At 45.4% G+C, this 13,832-nt stretch overlaps 1 protein-coding gene across 3 annotated transcripts in view; it reads left to right on the forward strand.

The window, feature by feature from the left end:
* The window catches only part of LOC137305855 (transmembrane protein 229B-like), an 80,318-nt gene that overhangs the window by 31,183 nt on the left and 35,303 nt on the right, over positions 1 to 13,832 (forward strand). Inside the window, exons 1-3 of one of the 3 annotated variants that reach the window (XM_067974791.1) lie at positions 6,242 to 6,335; positions 7,912 to 8,149; positions 10,079 to 10,188. In XM_067974791.1, the coding sequence (XP_067830892.1) occupies positions 10,153 to 10,188 (36 nt within the window). In that variant the 5' untranslated portion in view covers positions 6,242 to 6,335; positions 7,912 to 8,149; positions 10,079 to 10,152. Of the gene's footprint in view, positions 1 to 6,241; positions 6,336 to 7,911; positions 8,150 to 10,078; positions 10,189 to 13,832 lie in introns of those variants that run through there. The other 2 variants (XM_067974792.1, XM_067974790.1) reach the window with 2 other exon arrangements.

Below are 13,832 nucleotides of genomic sequence, written 5' to 3' on the forward strand. Positions count from 1 at the left end.
GGATGCTCCTGGCATTGACCTTGTCGACTACTTCCTCCCACTGCCTCTTCAGCGTATGTCTGGAGGGCCTCCTGCCCCACTGCGGATACAGGTTGCCTCTCCTTCTCACCATGTCCTGCACCAACGCCTCCAGTGCATTATCAAAGAATCTTGGTGCAAGCTCTCTCGCGTGTTCAGCCATTCTTCAATATATTACAGCACCGATTCAGTTCACCAACGACTCCCACCACTTCTTGCAGCCACAATGCATTTTCCCTTTAAGAGATGCAGGCTGCCTTTAAGTGGTACTAGCCACACGTGTTATCAGGCTCCCTGCTGATGCGTGCAGCCAATGAACAGCACAGATAGCACTGGCTGCACACAGCAATCATGTAAAGAGAGGGGGCAAAACTTGACCTCCTCTTGGGAAATAAGGAAGGGCAGGTGACAGAAGTGTTAGTGAGGGATCACTTTGGGACCAGTGATCATAATTCCATTAGTTTTAAGATAGCTATGGAGAAGGATAGGTCTGGCCCAAAAGTTAAAATTCTAAATTGGGGAAAGGCCAATTTTGATGGTATTAGACAGGAACTTTCAGAAGTTGATTGGGAGAGTCTGTTGGCAGGCAAAGGGACGTCTGGTAAGTGGGAGGCTTTCAAAAGTGTGTTAACCAGGGTTCAGTGTAAGCACATTCCTTATAAAGTGAAGGGCAAGGCTGGTAGAAGTAGGGAACCTTGGATGACTCGGGAGATTGAGGCACTAGTCAAAAATAAGAAGGAGGCATATGACATGCATAGGCAGCTGGGATCAAGTGGATCCCTTGAAGAGTATAGAGATTGCCGGAGTAGAGTTAAGAGAGAAATCAGGAGGGCAAAAAGGGGATATGAGATTGCTTTGGCAGATCAGGCAAAGGTGAATCCAAAGAGCTTCTACAAATACATAAAGGACAAAAGGGTAACAAGGGAGAGAGTAGGGCCTCTTAAGGATCAACAAGGTCATCTATGTGCGGAACCACAAGAGATGGGTGAGATCCTGAATGAATATTTCACATCGGTATTTACGGTTGAGAAAGGCATGGATGTTAGGGAACTTGGGGAAATAAATAGTGATGTCTTGAGGAGTGTACATATTACAGAGAGGGAGGTGCTGGAAGTCTTAACGCGCATCAAGGTAGATAAATCTCCGGGACCTGATGAAATGTATCCCAGGACGTTATGGGAGGTTAGGGAGGAAATTGCGGGTCCCCTAGCAGAGATATTTGAATCATCCACCGCTACAGGTGAGGTGCCTGAAGATTGGAGGGTAGCAAATGTTGTGCCTTTGTTTAAGAAGGGCGGCAGGGAAAAGCCTGGGAACTACAGACCAGTGAGCCTGACATCTGTAGTGGGTAAGTTGTTAGAGGGTATTCTGAGGGACAGAATCTACAGGCATTTGGAGAGGCAGGGACTAATTAGGAACAGTCAGCATGGTTTTGTGAGAGGAAAATCATGTCTCACGAATTTGATTGAGTTTTTTGAAGGGGTAACCAAGAAGATAGATGAGGGCTGTGCAGTAGACGTGGTCTACATGGACTTCAGCAAAGCATTTGACAAGGTACCGCATGGTAGGTTGTTACATAAGGTTAAATCTCATGGGATCCAAGGTGAGGTAGCCAATTGGATACAAAATTGGCTTGACGACAGAAGACAGAGGGTGGTTGTAGAGGGTTGTTTTTCAAACTGGATGCCTGTGTCCAGCGGTGTGCCTCAGGGATCGGTGCTGGGTCCGCTGTTATTTGTTATTTATATTAATGATTTGGATGAGAATTTAGGAGGCATGGTTAGTAAGTTTGCAGATGACACCAAGATTGGTGGCATTGTGGACAGTGAAGAAGGTTATCTAGGATTGCAACGGGATCTTGATAAATTGGGCCAGTGGGCCGATGAATGGCAGATGGAGTTTAATTTAGATAAATGTGAGGTGATGCATTTTGGTAGATCGAATCGGGCCAGGACCTACTCCGTTAATGGTAGGGCGTTGGGGAGAGTTATAGAACAAAGAGATCTAGGAGTACAGATTCATAGCTCCTTGAAAGTGGAGTCACAGGTGGATAGGGTGGTGAAGAAGGCATTCAGCATGCTTGGTTTCATTGGTCAGAACATTGAATGCAGGAGTTGGGATGTCTTGTTGAAGTTGTACAGGGCATTGGTGAGGCCACACTTGGAGTACTGTGTACAGTTCTGGTCACCCTATTATAGAAAGGATATTATTAAACTAGAAAGAGTGCAGAAAAGATTTACTAGGATGCTACCGGGACTTGATGGTTTGACTTACAGGGAGAGGTTAGACAGACTGGGACTTTATTCCCTGGAGAGTAGGAGGTTAAGGGGTGATCTTATAGAAGTCTATAAAATAATGAGGGGCATAGATAAGGTCGATAGTCAAAATCTTTTCCCAAAGGTAGGGGAGTCTATAACGAGGGGGCACAGATTTAAGGTGAGAGGGGAGAGATACAAAAGGATCCAGAGGGGCAATTTTTTCACTCAAAGGGTGGTGAGTGTCTGGAACGAGCTGCCAGAGGCAGTAGTAGAGGCGGGTACAATTTTGTCTTTTAAAAAGCATTTGGACAGTTACATGGGGAAGATGGGTATCGAGGGATATGGGCCAAGTGCAGGCAATTGGGACTAGCTTAGTGGTATAAACTGGGCGACATGGACATGTTGGGCCGAAGGGCCTGTTTCCATGTTGTAACTTCTATGATTCTATGATTCTACTGCACGAATGTAACACGCTGCCTGCAGCGCAATGAACGGGCGCGGGTTAATCACAAACCATGATCCCCATGCCCGTTTTCGGGGGTTATCCAATTTAACCCCCGTAGAGTCTAGATAGAGGTGGGAAGGGACTGGACAATAGGGGAACGATAGAGTCTAGATAGAGGCCAGAGGTCCCTGGATGACAAAAGAGATAGAGAGTCAGATAAAGCAGATAAAAGGGGCCTGTGACGGATGTCAGGTTGGTAATACAAGTGAGAACCAGGCAGAATATAGAAAGTTCAGAGGGGAAGTGAAAAAGGAAATAAGAGGGGCAAAGAGAGAGTATGAGAATAGACTGGCGGCCAACATAAAAGGGAATCCAAAAGTCTTCTTTAGGCATGTAAACGGTAAATGGGTAGTAAGAGGAGGGGTGGGGCAGATTAGGGACCATAAAGGAAATTTACTCATGGAGGCAGAGGGGATGGCCGAGGTACTAAATGAGTACTTTGCATCTGTCTTTACCAAGGAAGAAGATGCTGCCAGAGTCTCAGTAAAAGAAGATATAGTTGAGATACTGGATGGGCTAAAAATTGATAAAGAAGAGGTACTAGAAAGGCTGGCTGTACTTAAAGTCGATAAGTCACCCGGTCCGGATGGGATGCATCCTAGGTTGCTGAGGGAAGTAAGGGTGGAAATTGCGGAGGTACTGGCCACAATCTTCCAAACATCCTTAGATACGGGGGGTGGTGCCAGAGGACTGGAGAATTGCAAATGTTACACCCTTGATCAAAAAAGGGTGTAAGGATAAACCCAGCAACTACAGGCCAGTCAGTTTAACCTCAGTGGTGGGGAAACTTTTAGAAATGATAATCCGGGACAGAATTAACAGTCACTTGGACGAGTGTGGATTGATTAGGGAAAGCCAGCACTGCAAAGGCTGTTAAAGGCAAATCGTGTTTAACTTGATTGAGTTTTTTGATGAGGTAACAGAGAAGCTTGATGTGGGCAATGCAGTTGATATGGTGTATATGGACTTTCAAAAGGCATTTGATAAAGTGCTGCATAATAGGCTTCTCATCAAGATTGCAGCCCATGGAATAAAGGGGGCAGTAGCCACATGGATACAGAATTGGCTGAGTAACAGGAAACAGAGAGTAGTGGTGAACGGTTGTTTTTCGGACTGGAGGGAGGTGTACAGTGGTGTTCCCCAGGGGTCGGTGCTGGGACCACTGCTTTTCTTGACACATATTAATGACTTGGACTTGGGTGTACAGGGCATAATTTCCAAATTTGCAGATGGCACAAAACTTGGAAGGGTAGTAAACAGTGAGGAGGATAGTGATAGACTTCAAGAGGATATAGACAGGCTGGTGACATGGGCGGACACTTGGCAGATGAAGTTTAATGTGGAAAAATGCGAGGTGATACATTTCGGTAGGAAGAACGAGGAGAGGCAATATAAACTAGAGGGCACAATTCTAAAAGGGGAACAGGAACAGAGAGATCTGGGGGTATATGTGCACAAATCGTTGAAGGTGGCCGGGCAGGTTGAGAAAGCGGTTAAAAAAGCATACGGGATCTTGGGCATTATAAATGGAGGGATAGAGTACAAAAGTAAGGAAGTCATGATGAACCTTTATAAAACACTGGTTCGACCACAACTGGAGTATTGTGTCCAATTCTGGGCACCGCACTTTAGGAAGGATGTGAAGGCCTTAGAGAGGGTGCAGAAGAGATTTACTAGAATGATTCCAGTGGATAGACTGGAGAAGCTGGGGTTGTTCTCCTTGGAACAGAGAAGGTCGTGAGGAGATTTGATAAATGTATTCAAAATCATGAAGGGTCTAGACAGAGTAGATAGAGAGAAACTGTTCCCATTGGCGGAAGGGTCAAGAACCAGAGGGCACAGATTTAAGGTGATTGGCAAAAGAACCAAAGATGACATGAGGTAAAACTTTTTTACACAGCGAGTGGTTAGGATCTGGAATGCACTGCCTGAGGGGGTGGTGGAGGCAGATTCAATCATGGTCTTCAAAAGGGAACTGGATAAGTAGTCGAATGTAAAGAAGTTGCAGGGCTATGGGGATAGGGTGGGGGGGTGGGACTGGCTGGATCGCTCTTACATAGAGCCGGCGCGGACTCGATGGTCCGAATAGCCTCCGTCCATGCTGTAACCTTTCTATGATTCTATGATTCTAGGTCGGGAGGGACTGAACAATGGGAGAAAGATAAAGCCTAGGTAAGAGGAAATTATTCAGTGAGACATGACCAGGCTGAAATTGGGGTGCAGTTTGAAATGGGCCGTCCAGACAGATTGAAGACGATTAGAGAGGTGGACAGACAGACAGGTAGATTTGGAGATAGATACAACCGGTGTTTACATGTATAGATGGACAGTTCGACAGAGGAATGTGCAGAAAGATAGATGGAAAGAATGGACGCTAGATAGAAAGACAAGTAGACAGACAGATGGAATCCCCGTCTCAGGGTACACATGGTATAGGTTACAGGGGGTGCGGGGGTGCCTTGTGTTGGGGGTTCCCACGCTCCTGTTTGGGGCTCAGTCTCCTGGTTTACGTTCTAGCTCTGCTGTGGCCCAGTTTTCTCCCCCTCAGTTATGATATGTGTTGAGTTGTTTCCTGGTTTTGATTTCTTACCTTGTCCTGTCTGCAGGCCAGCGGTCTGTGTCAGTGAGCACTGGCCTCACTACTGCACCTGCGATTACTTTGCTTTGCTTTTTATACAAAAGGATTTTTGAAATTTCTCATTATTTCTGATGCAGGGAGTATGCTGGTGAGTAAATGCTGGAGATGTCAGGCAGTCCGCTGCCCCCAGTCCCAGGGATTGATATATTTCTTTGTAATCAACACAGAATCTCACAGCCAGCTGTTTACGTGTTACCTTTTACACATGTTGAGGGGCTGAGATCACGAACAGCAGAGAGTCGGACTGATCCCAGGGAAGTAAAGCAAACTCAATGCCTGGTGTCACTCCTGTGGAGTGGGTGAGGTGACTCTGGACTTCCTGCGCTCATGGCAGTCAGTGCTCACTGCTCCTGCACTTTACCCATAGCCTGTTTATCCCGGAAGGGGCTTTGTTTAATTTATGTTATGATTTGGAATGGAGTTTACAGTCGGTTTACAAAGGGATAGCTCCCAGAGACACACTGGCCATTTAGACGCTTGATGAAGACAATTAGGTGAATACCGGTCGGAACTGCCCACTCTCTGCATATTTATATCAGCTTTGAGTCAGTGGTCATTGAAGACACCCTAACGATGTTCACACCCTTAGTGATAGAGTGAGATTTCATTAGTTTGCTCAGTGGTGCAGGGCTGGCGGGGGCTTGGCTAAACAGACTGTAGTGGCCCACGCTCTCTCCGCAAGGGGGAGGTTTCCCATTCTAGGTGCTAACTTTGTTTGGTCGCTCAGCGAGGCAATGTTCAACACAGAGCACTGAGGTCAGCAGTCATCCTTTCTCTCTCTCTCTTTCTCTCTGGAGAAGTCAGTCTAGAGCAGTCTGTGCGTGGAACGGCCGGAGATACAGAGAGGTCTCACTTTCCTCTTCGGCCAGTGAGGGAGGCTATGAGACTCCACAACGAGGCGTGAACATGAGGAAAGGTTAGTGCTGGTTACTACAGGGGCTGCTCGACCTTGTGAGTGAGTTCAGCCATCACAGAGGGGCGGAGTTGTGTAATTTATTATTTATGCATATATCGCACTGGAAAACTTCATTCGGTTCATTCATTTATTTGATGTAAAATAAGCCAGTTTATTAGTTTACAGTTAACTTTGTCTCATTAGAGTGCTTTTCAGTCTGCCTTCCGAAAAGATGGCAGTGCTTGTAAGATCATCGTATCCAGTACACATAGAAGAGCTCTTACTGTAATGACCCTCCCTGGTTATGCTATAATTTATATAGATATCGGACAGCAAAGGTGCACTCCAGATCATAGAGGACACGATGCCCAAATGTAGGAGTGGTTGGTGATACTTAACCCAAGAGAATATCTGCTGTAGACAAGTGAAAGTTGTAACACCGAGTTTGGTAGGATGGACGAGCACCTGTAGTGCTGGACGAGCCTGCCATTAGCCACTTAGTATGTAAGGAGGGAAGAACAAACTAACTTGCATTTCTATGGCACCTTTCATGACCTGTTTGGATTTCCCAAAGCCAATTAACTATTTTTGAAGTGTAGTTACTTTTGTAATGTAGGAAACGCAGCAGCCAATTTGTGCAAGATCCCACAAACAGCAATGTGATATATTAACCAAATAATTGTATTAAAATTTTGGTTGAGGGATAAATATTGGCCCGGACACTGAGGAGAACTTCCCTGCTCTTCTCCAAATAGTGCCGTGGGAGCTTTTACCTCCACCTGAGTGGACAGACGGGGCCACTGAGCCAAGGTTGACACCTAATGACATTTACTTGCTATAATGCATCTAGCAGTGTACCTACTGTGATGTACTTACCATTATGTACCTAAGAGCGCACCTATCCTCTGTACATACGCAGTGGGAGGAGCCTTCCTGCAATTGCCCAGGAGCCTCATTTCGACCCTCCACATCAGTTTGATTAAAAACTTAACTTGCTTAATTTTACAACTTTAAGACTTTCTTTGTCTCTCTCTCGCTCTGTCTCTCTCTCGCTCTGTCTCTCTCTCGCTCTGTCTCTCTCTCGCTCTCTCTCTCTCGCTCTGTCTCTCTCTCTCGCTCTGTCTCTCTCTCTCGCTCTGTCTCTCTCTCGCTCTGTCTCTCTCTCGCTCTGTCTCTCTCTCGCTCTGTCTCTCTCTCGCTCTGTCTCTCTCTCTCTCGCTCTGTTTCTCTCTCTCACTCTGTCTCTCTTACGCTCTGTCTGTATGTTTCGCTCTTTCTGTCCCTCTCTGTCTCTGTCTCTGTCTCTGCCTCTCTCTGTTTCTCTCTCTCTCTGTCTCTCTCTCTCTCTCTGTCTCTCTGTTTCTGTCTCTCTCTGTCTCTCTCTCTGTCTCTCTGTCTGTCTCTCTCTCTGTCTCTCTGCCCTCTCTCTCTCTGTCTCTCTGCCCTCTCTCTCTCTGTCTCTCTTTCTCTCTCTCTCTGTTTCCCCCTCCCTCTGTTGTTTGTGGAAACGTGTCAAATGTTTTCCCCAACTTTTTACATTCTGTCATTTGTAGAAACTGTCTAATGACCCTCTTCTAACCGTCTCTGAACCTTCCAGTTTAGGGGTGGACAAAGGATGACCTTATTTTCCCCCTTGAGGGACAGGAGCAGGTGATCACTCAGAAGGATGAATTCTATCCTCACCCCAATGCCTTCCCAAGGCCTTTCTTTACTTATTGGACCTTTCGCAAGAACCACAACCCATTACTCAGCCCACAGGCCCATGGCCTCAACAGGTCGCATTTAGACTCCAGCCAAGCAGGAAATAGTCTCAATTTAAACCTCTTGGAACATTGGCAAGTATAACTCCTTTGTTTGAGTTTCAGCTTTACACAATTCAAGGATTAACCCTTTGTTATATAGACTTCTGTATGGTTTAGAAAGGCCAGTTTTCTGACAAATGCCCCATTGCAAAGATGGAAGGTTTGGTTTCTGCTTCTTTGCAAAGGACCTCCATGGAGCCCGTGTTTGAATGGACCATGTTGACATGTCACACAATTAATACCTGAGGCAGCCATTATCGTCAGAGTCGAAGGGACACAGTCAGGGCTGGGGGATTCTGAATTATTTGGCAGATTTTCAGACCGGATGAGTGATGTAGATCTGTATAAAAATGTAGCTTCTGATTTTCTTAGGCAGGTTATTGTTGTGAGCTGCTGTTTAATGTTTGTTGTGAGTTTGTTGGTGTGAAGTTTGTCTTTTTGCTCTGAATTCTTTTGATTTTCCCGTCCTTTGTCTCTTCTTGTCTCAAAGTCAGAAACCGAGTGGTGGGCCTCTGCCAGTCCTGCTCCCAGTAGTCCTCCCTCCCCCATGGGAGAGCACTTAGCCTTTGCTCGGGACCGTGGGCTGAGGACAGGCAGCCCTGGGCGTGGAGAAACGCTGGGCCCCATTTTAACTCCCTGCCCCTGGCAGACACCGGGCTTGGGAGACAGTTAAAATATCTCCTCATGCTCTTTTGAGCAGGACACCCGCAGGGAGGCAGTGGGGTCATATTTTAAACATGCAGATCAGACCCAATGATGTCAGTAATTTTATTCCGAGGCCTTCCCCCACCCCCAGGCCAAACCTGCTGGGAGGAAAATCGCGGGCCAGATGAGGCCCAGCAGATAAGTTTTAAAGTGTTATTTTAGGTTTCCCTGTGGGCCTGGAGGGGCAGGGCTGCTCCATCCAGGCCTCTCTTACCCCAGGCACCCTCACTCCCCCCCCCCGATCGCATCCAGAGCCCCCTCCCGACACTTAGCTGGGAACGCCTGCCGCCGAATTCCTGCTCCTGCCCTCTGGCCAGGCAATGGGTCTGGCCATGCGGGAGTCAGAGAAAATTCATGCAAATCAGGCCCGGCCGTTAAGACCAGAGAGACTCCTCCTCCCCGGACTCCCCGAGTTCGCCACCCACTTCGGGGCTCGTGTCTATCATACACACCCCCCCCCCTTAAAATCGGGGCCTCTGTGCCCCCATTTTATAATTGAGCCCTGGGAGACACCACTAGTCACATCCTACCAATTGGAGTAAAGACCCATTATCCTTACCCTCTGCTAACCAACTCCCTACTCATGTTCATAAGGTTGCCTCCAATTCCAAGCGCTCTCATTTTTGTTAACAGTCTCTACTGTGGAACCTTATCAAATGCCTCCCGAAATCCATATAAATAACATCCACAGACATTCCCTTATCTACCACATTAGTGACCGCCTCAAAAAATTCAACTAGGTACGTTAGACATGACTTACCCGTTCATGCTGGCTCTCTCTGATCAGCTCATATTTGTCCAAATGCTCAGTCACTCTGTCCCTAATAATTGATTCTAATAACTTCCCACAACTGACGTTAGACTAATAGGCCTGTAATTTCTTGGTTTATCTCTCCTACCCTTCTTAAATAATGGAGTGGCATTGGCAGCTTTCCAATCCAAGGGGACAATTCCTGTATCAAGAAGGTGAGTTTGAGTTCCAGGTTGGATGTGGGTGGGTTCGAGTAATTTGCGTCCCGCCGGTTTGGAAGTTCCTCTTTGAAGTAAGAGCCATTGTGTCCCATGCAATATTGTAACACACCGTCACCATGATAACTCTGCTGCTCTAGAAATGCCTGGCACTGTTTGCAAAGTCTTAAGATAATTGACAAGCCACAGTTAATATTGTTGAGCAAAGTTTGCTCAGTATTTCTGGAGACTTTGTGCGAGCAGTGAGATAGTTCCTGTCATTAAAGTACAGTTTTTGTTTTAACCCAGGTCCTGCAGGTGAAAGGCCAGGGCCTCAGCCTCCTGTGCCACCTAGTCGGAGAGCACAACCTGGCTCAGCGTCCATGATGGATTTGAACCTAGGTCACAAAAGGAAAAAGGTAATATTTTTAAAAATCTTTTTTGTTTCGCTGTAAAAACTCATACCTATATAAATTATTCAAAATCTCATTCTGCATACACTGCCATTATAAACTCCTATGACCATATTTATCATGGAAACTGTCTGTATTAACTGGTCACGCTGTAATGACGCCCCTCCTACCATGGCTGTACCACCTCAGTATGTGTCTCCCAGTTCCTCAGCCCGTCCACCAGAGAAACTCCCAACTCTACTTTCCTGCTTCCCAAGTTGTCATGGGGTTTGCTATTTAACTATAATAATAATTTAAAATCAAAGTATTGTATAAAAATAAGGACAGAGTGTATGACTAAAATTGGGATTGAATTATGACTGGGCGCTTGGTTCAATTATCCCCCGCCCCTAGAATCATAGAATCATACAGCACAGAAGGAGGCCATTTGGCCCATTGTGCCTGTGCCGGCTCTTTGAAAGAGCTATCCAATTAGTCCCACTCCCCTGATCTTTCCCCATAGCCCTGCAAATTTTTCCTTTTTAAGTATTTTAAGTATTTTAAGTATTTATCCAATTCCTTTTTGAAAGTTATTATTGAATCTGCTTCCACCGCCCTTTCAGGCAGCGCATTCCAGATCATTACAACTCGCTGCGTAAAAAAAATTCTCCTCATCTTCCCCTCTGGTTCTTTTGTCAATTACCTGTGTCCTCTGGTTACCGACCCTCCTGCCACTGGAAACAGCTTCTCCCTTTGTATCTATCAAAATCCTTCATAATTTTGAATATCGCTATTCAATCTCCCCTTAACCTTCTCTGTTCTAAGGAGAACAATCCCAGCTTCTCCAGTCTCTCCACATAACTGAAGTCCCTCATCCCTGGTACCATTCCAGTAAATCTCCTCTGCACCCTCTCTAAGGTCTTGACATCCTTCCTAGAGTGTGCTGCCCAGAATTGGACACAATATTCCCGCTGAGGCCTAACCAGTGATTTATAAAGGTTTAGCATAACTTCCTTGCTTTTGTACTCTGTCTCTATTTATATGCACGATCCCAAATGCTTTTTCAACCATCTTCTCAACCTGTCCTGCCATCTTCAAAGATTTTTTATGTGCACCCCCAGGTCTCCCCGTTCCTGCACTCCCTTTAAAATTGTACCATTTAGTTTATATTGCCTCTCCTCATTCTTCCTTCCAAAATGCATCACATCATGCTTCTCTGCATTAAATTTCATCTGCCAGGTGTCTGTCCATTTCACCAGTCTGTCTATGTCCTCCTGAAGTCTGTTACAATCCTTCACATTGCTTACTACATTTCTGAGTTTCGTGTCATTTGCAAATTTTGAGATTATACCCTGTATACCCAAGTCCATGTCAAAATATATCAAAAAGAGCAGTGGTCCTAATATTGACCCCTGGGGAACACCACTATATACTTTCCTCCAGTCTGAGAAACTTCACCACTACTCTCTACTTTCTGTCCCCTAGCCAATTTTGTATCCACGCTGCCACTGTCCCTTTAATCCCATGAGTTTTAATTTTATTAATAAGTTTATTATGTGGTACTTTATCAACCACCTTTTGAAAGTCCATATACACAACATCAACCGCACTACCCTCATCAACCCTCTCCGTTACTTCATCAAGGAACTCAATTAAGTTTGTCAGACACGATTTGCCTTTAACAAAACCGTGCTGACTTTTATTTATTAACCCATGTTTTTCCAAGTGCCAATTAATCTTGTCCCAGATTATTGTCTCTAAAGGTTTCCCCACCATCGACATTAGACTGACTGGCCTGTAATGGCCGGGTTTATCCCTCTCCCCTTTATTGAACAGGGGTGTAACATTTGCAATCCTCCTGTCCTCTGGCACCGTCCTCATATCTAAGGAGGATTGGAAGATTGTGGCCAGAGCCTCCAAAATTTCCACCCTTACTTCCCTCAATAACTGAGGATGCATCCCATCGGGACCGTGTGATTTTTCTACTTTGAGCACTGCCAATCTTTTAAGTGCCTCCTCTTTATCTGTTTTTATCCTTTCCAATTTCTCTACCCCTCTTCTCCTTTACTGTGACATTGGCAGCATCCTCTTGCTTTGTGAAGACGGATGTGAAGCATTCATTCAGTACCTCAGTCATGCCCTCTGCCTCCACAAGAAGGTCCTTTTTGGTCCCTAATCGGCCCCACCCTTCCTTTGACTACCCTTTTACTATTTATATATTTATAAAAGACTTTTGGATTTCCTTTTCTGTTACCCACTATTGTTTTCTCATACACTTTCTTTGCCCCTCTTATTTCCTTTTTCAATTCTCCTCTGTACTTTCTGTATTCAGCTTGATTCTCTCTTGTATTATTATCCTGACATTTACCATAAGCCTCCTTTTTCTGCTTCATTTGAATCTCTATATCTTTAGTCATCCAGGAAGCTCTAGTTTTGGATGCCCTTCCTTTCCCCCTCATAGGGGTGTACCCGAACAATCTCCTCTTTGAAGGCCTTCCATTGGTCATTTACTGTTTTCCTGTTAATCTTTGTTTTCAATCTACCTGGGCCAGATCCCTTTCCAACTCACTGAAATTAACCCTCTTCCAATTGAGTATCTTCACTTTCGATTGTTCCTCATCCCGTTCCATAACTACTCTAAACCTAACGATATTGTGATCACTGTTTCCCAAATGCTCCCCCACTGAAACTTGCTCCACTTGCCCCACTTCATTCCCCAGAACTAGATCTAGAACTGCTTCCTTCCTCATTGGACTGGAAACATACTGATCAAGAAAATTCTCTTGCACACATTTCAGGAATTCCTCCCCCTCCTTGCCCTTTGGACTGTTTCCCCCCCAGTCTATATTAGGATAATTGAAGTCCCCCATTATCACTGCTCTGTTGTTTTTGCATCTTTCAAAAAATTGTTTGCAGATTTGCTCCTCCATCTCCTTCCCATGATTTGGGGGTCTATAGTAAACACCCAGCAGCAATACAGCACCTCTTCTGTTCCTTAACTCCAACCGAGTAGATTCTGTCTTTGAATCCTCAAACACACCATCCAATACCAGGTCTGTAATAGTATCTTTGATCAATACTGCCACCTCCCTGCCCTTTTTCCTTCCCTATTCCGCCTGAATACATTCTAACCCCACTTCACCTGATGGCTTTGTTCAGTCTTCACTCCCATGTTCTCTGCCTCAGGAGACTTACTGGTGACTATTTCAAAGTCAACGCATCAAAGTATGGAAAAGAGAAAGAAAACCAGTCAATTTGTGCTGGTCTCTTCACACCTGGAGCAGGAACTTTACAAGTGCCTGCCAATCTGCAAACTACCCCCACCGATAACAATTAGCCTCTCAGTGACATCAGGTTTTACAGTAATTGGACTTTGTGGCCTGAGTGTGGCCTGCAGCTTAGTGTCAGCAGCAGAAGAATAGTGTTACATTGCTTTGGTATAAAACAGCGCATTATCCATCTTATCGGGAGCAACTCCACAGGAGATCCCCAGACCATGAAATAAATTTACAAGAATATCCTCAACGTCAAAACTGCAAACCATGACCAGAAAGGATTGTACTTCCACAGCACGTAACACAGGAAGTGCTTCACTTACACTGAATTACTTTAAAGGCAGTGACAGTTGGCAAATTGCAGCAGGCATTTTGCACACAGCAAGATCCCACAAA

This window comes from Heptranchias perlo, chromosome 41, assembly GCF_035084215.1.
Source record: "Heptranchias perlo isolate sHepPer1 chromosome 41, sHepPer1.hap1, whole genome shotgun sequence".
Classification (NCBI taxonomy): Eukaryota; Metazoa; Chordata; class Chondrichthyes; order Hexanchiformes; family Hexanchidae; genus Heptranchias; species Heptranchias perlo.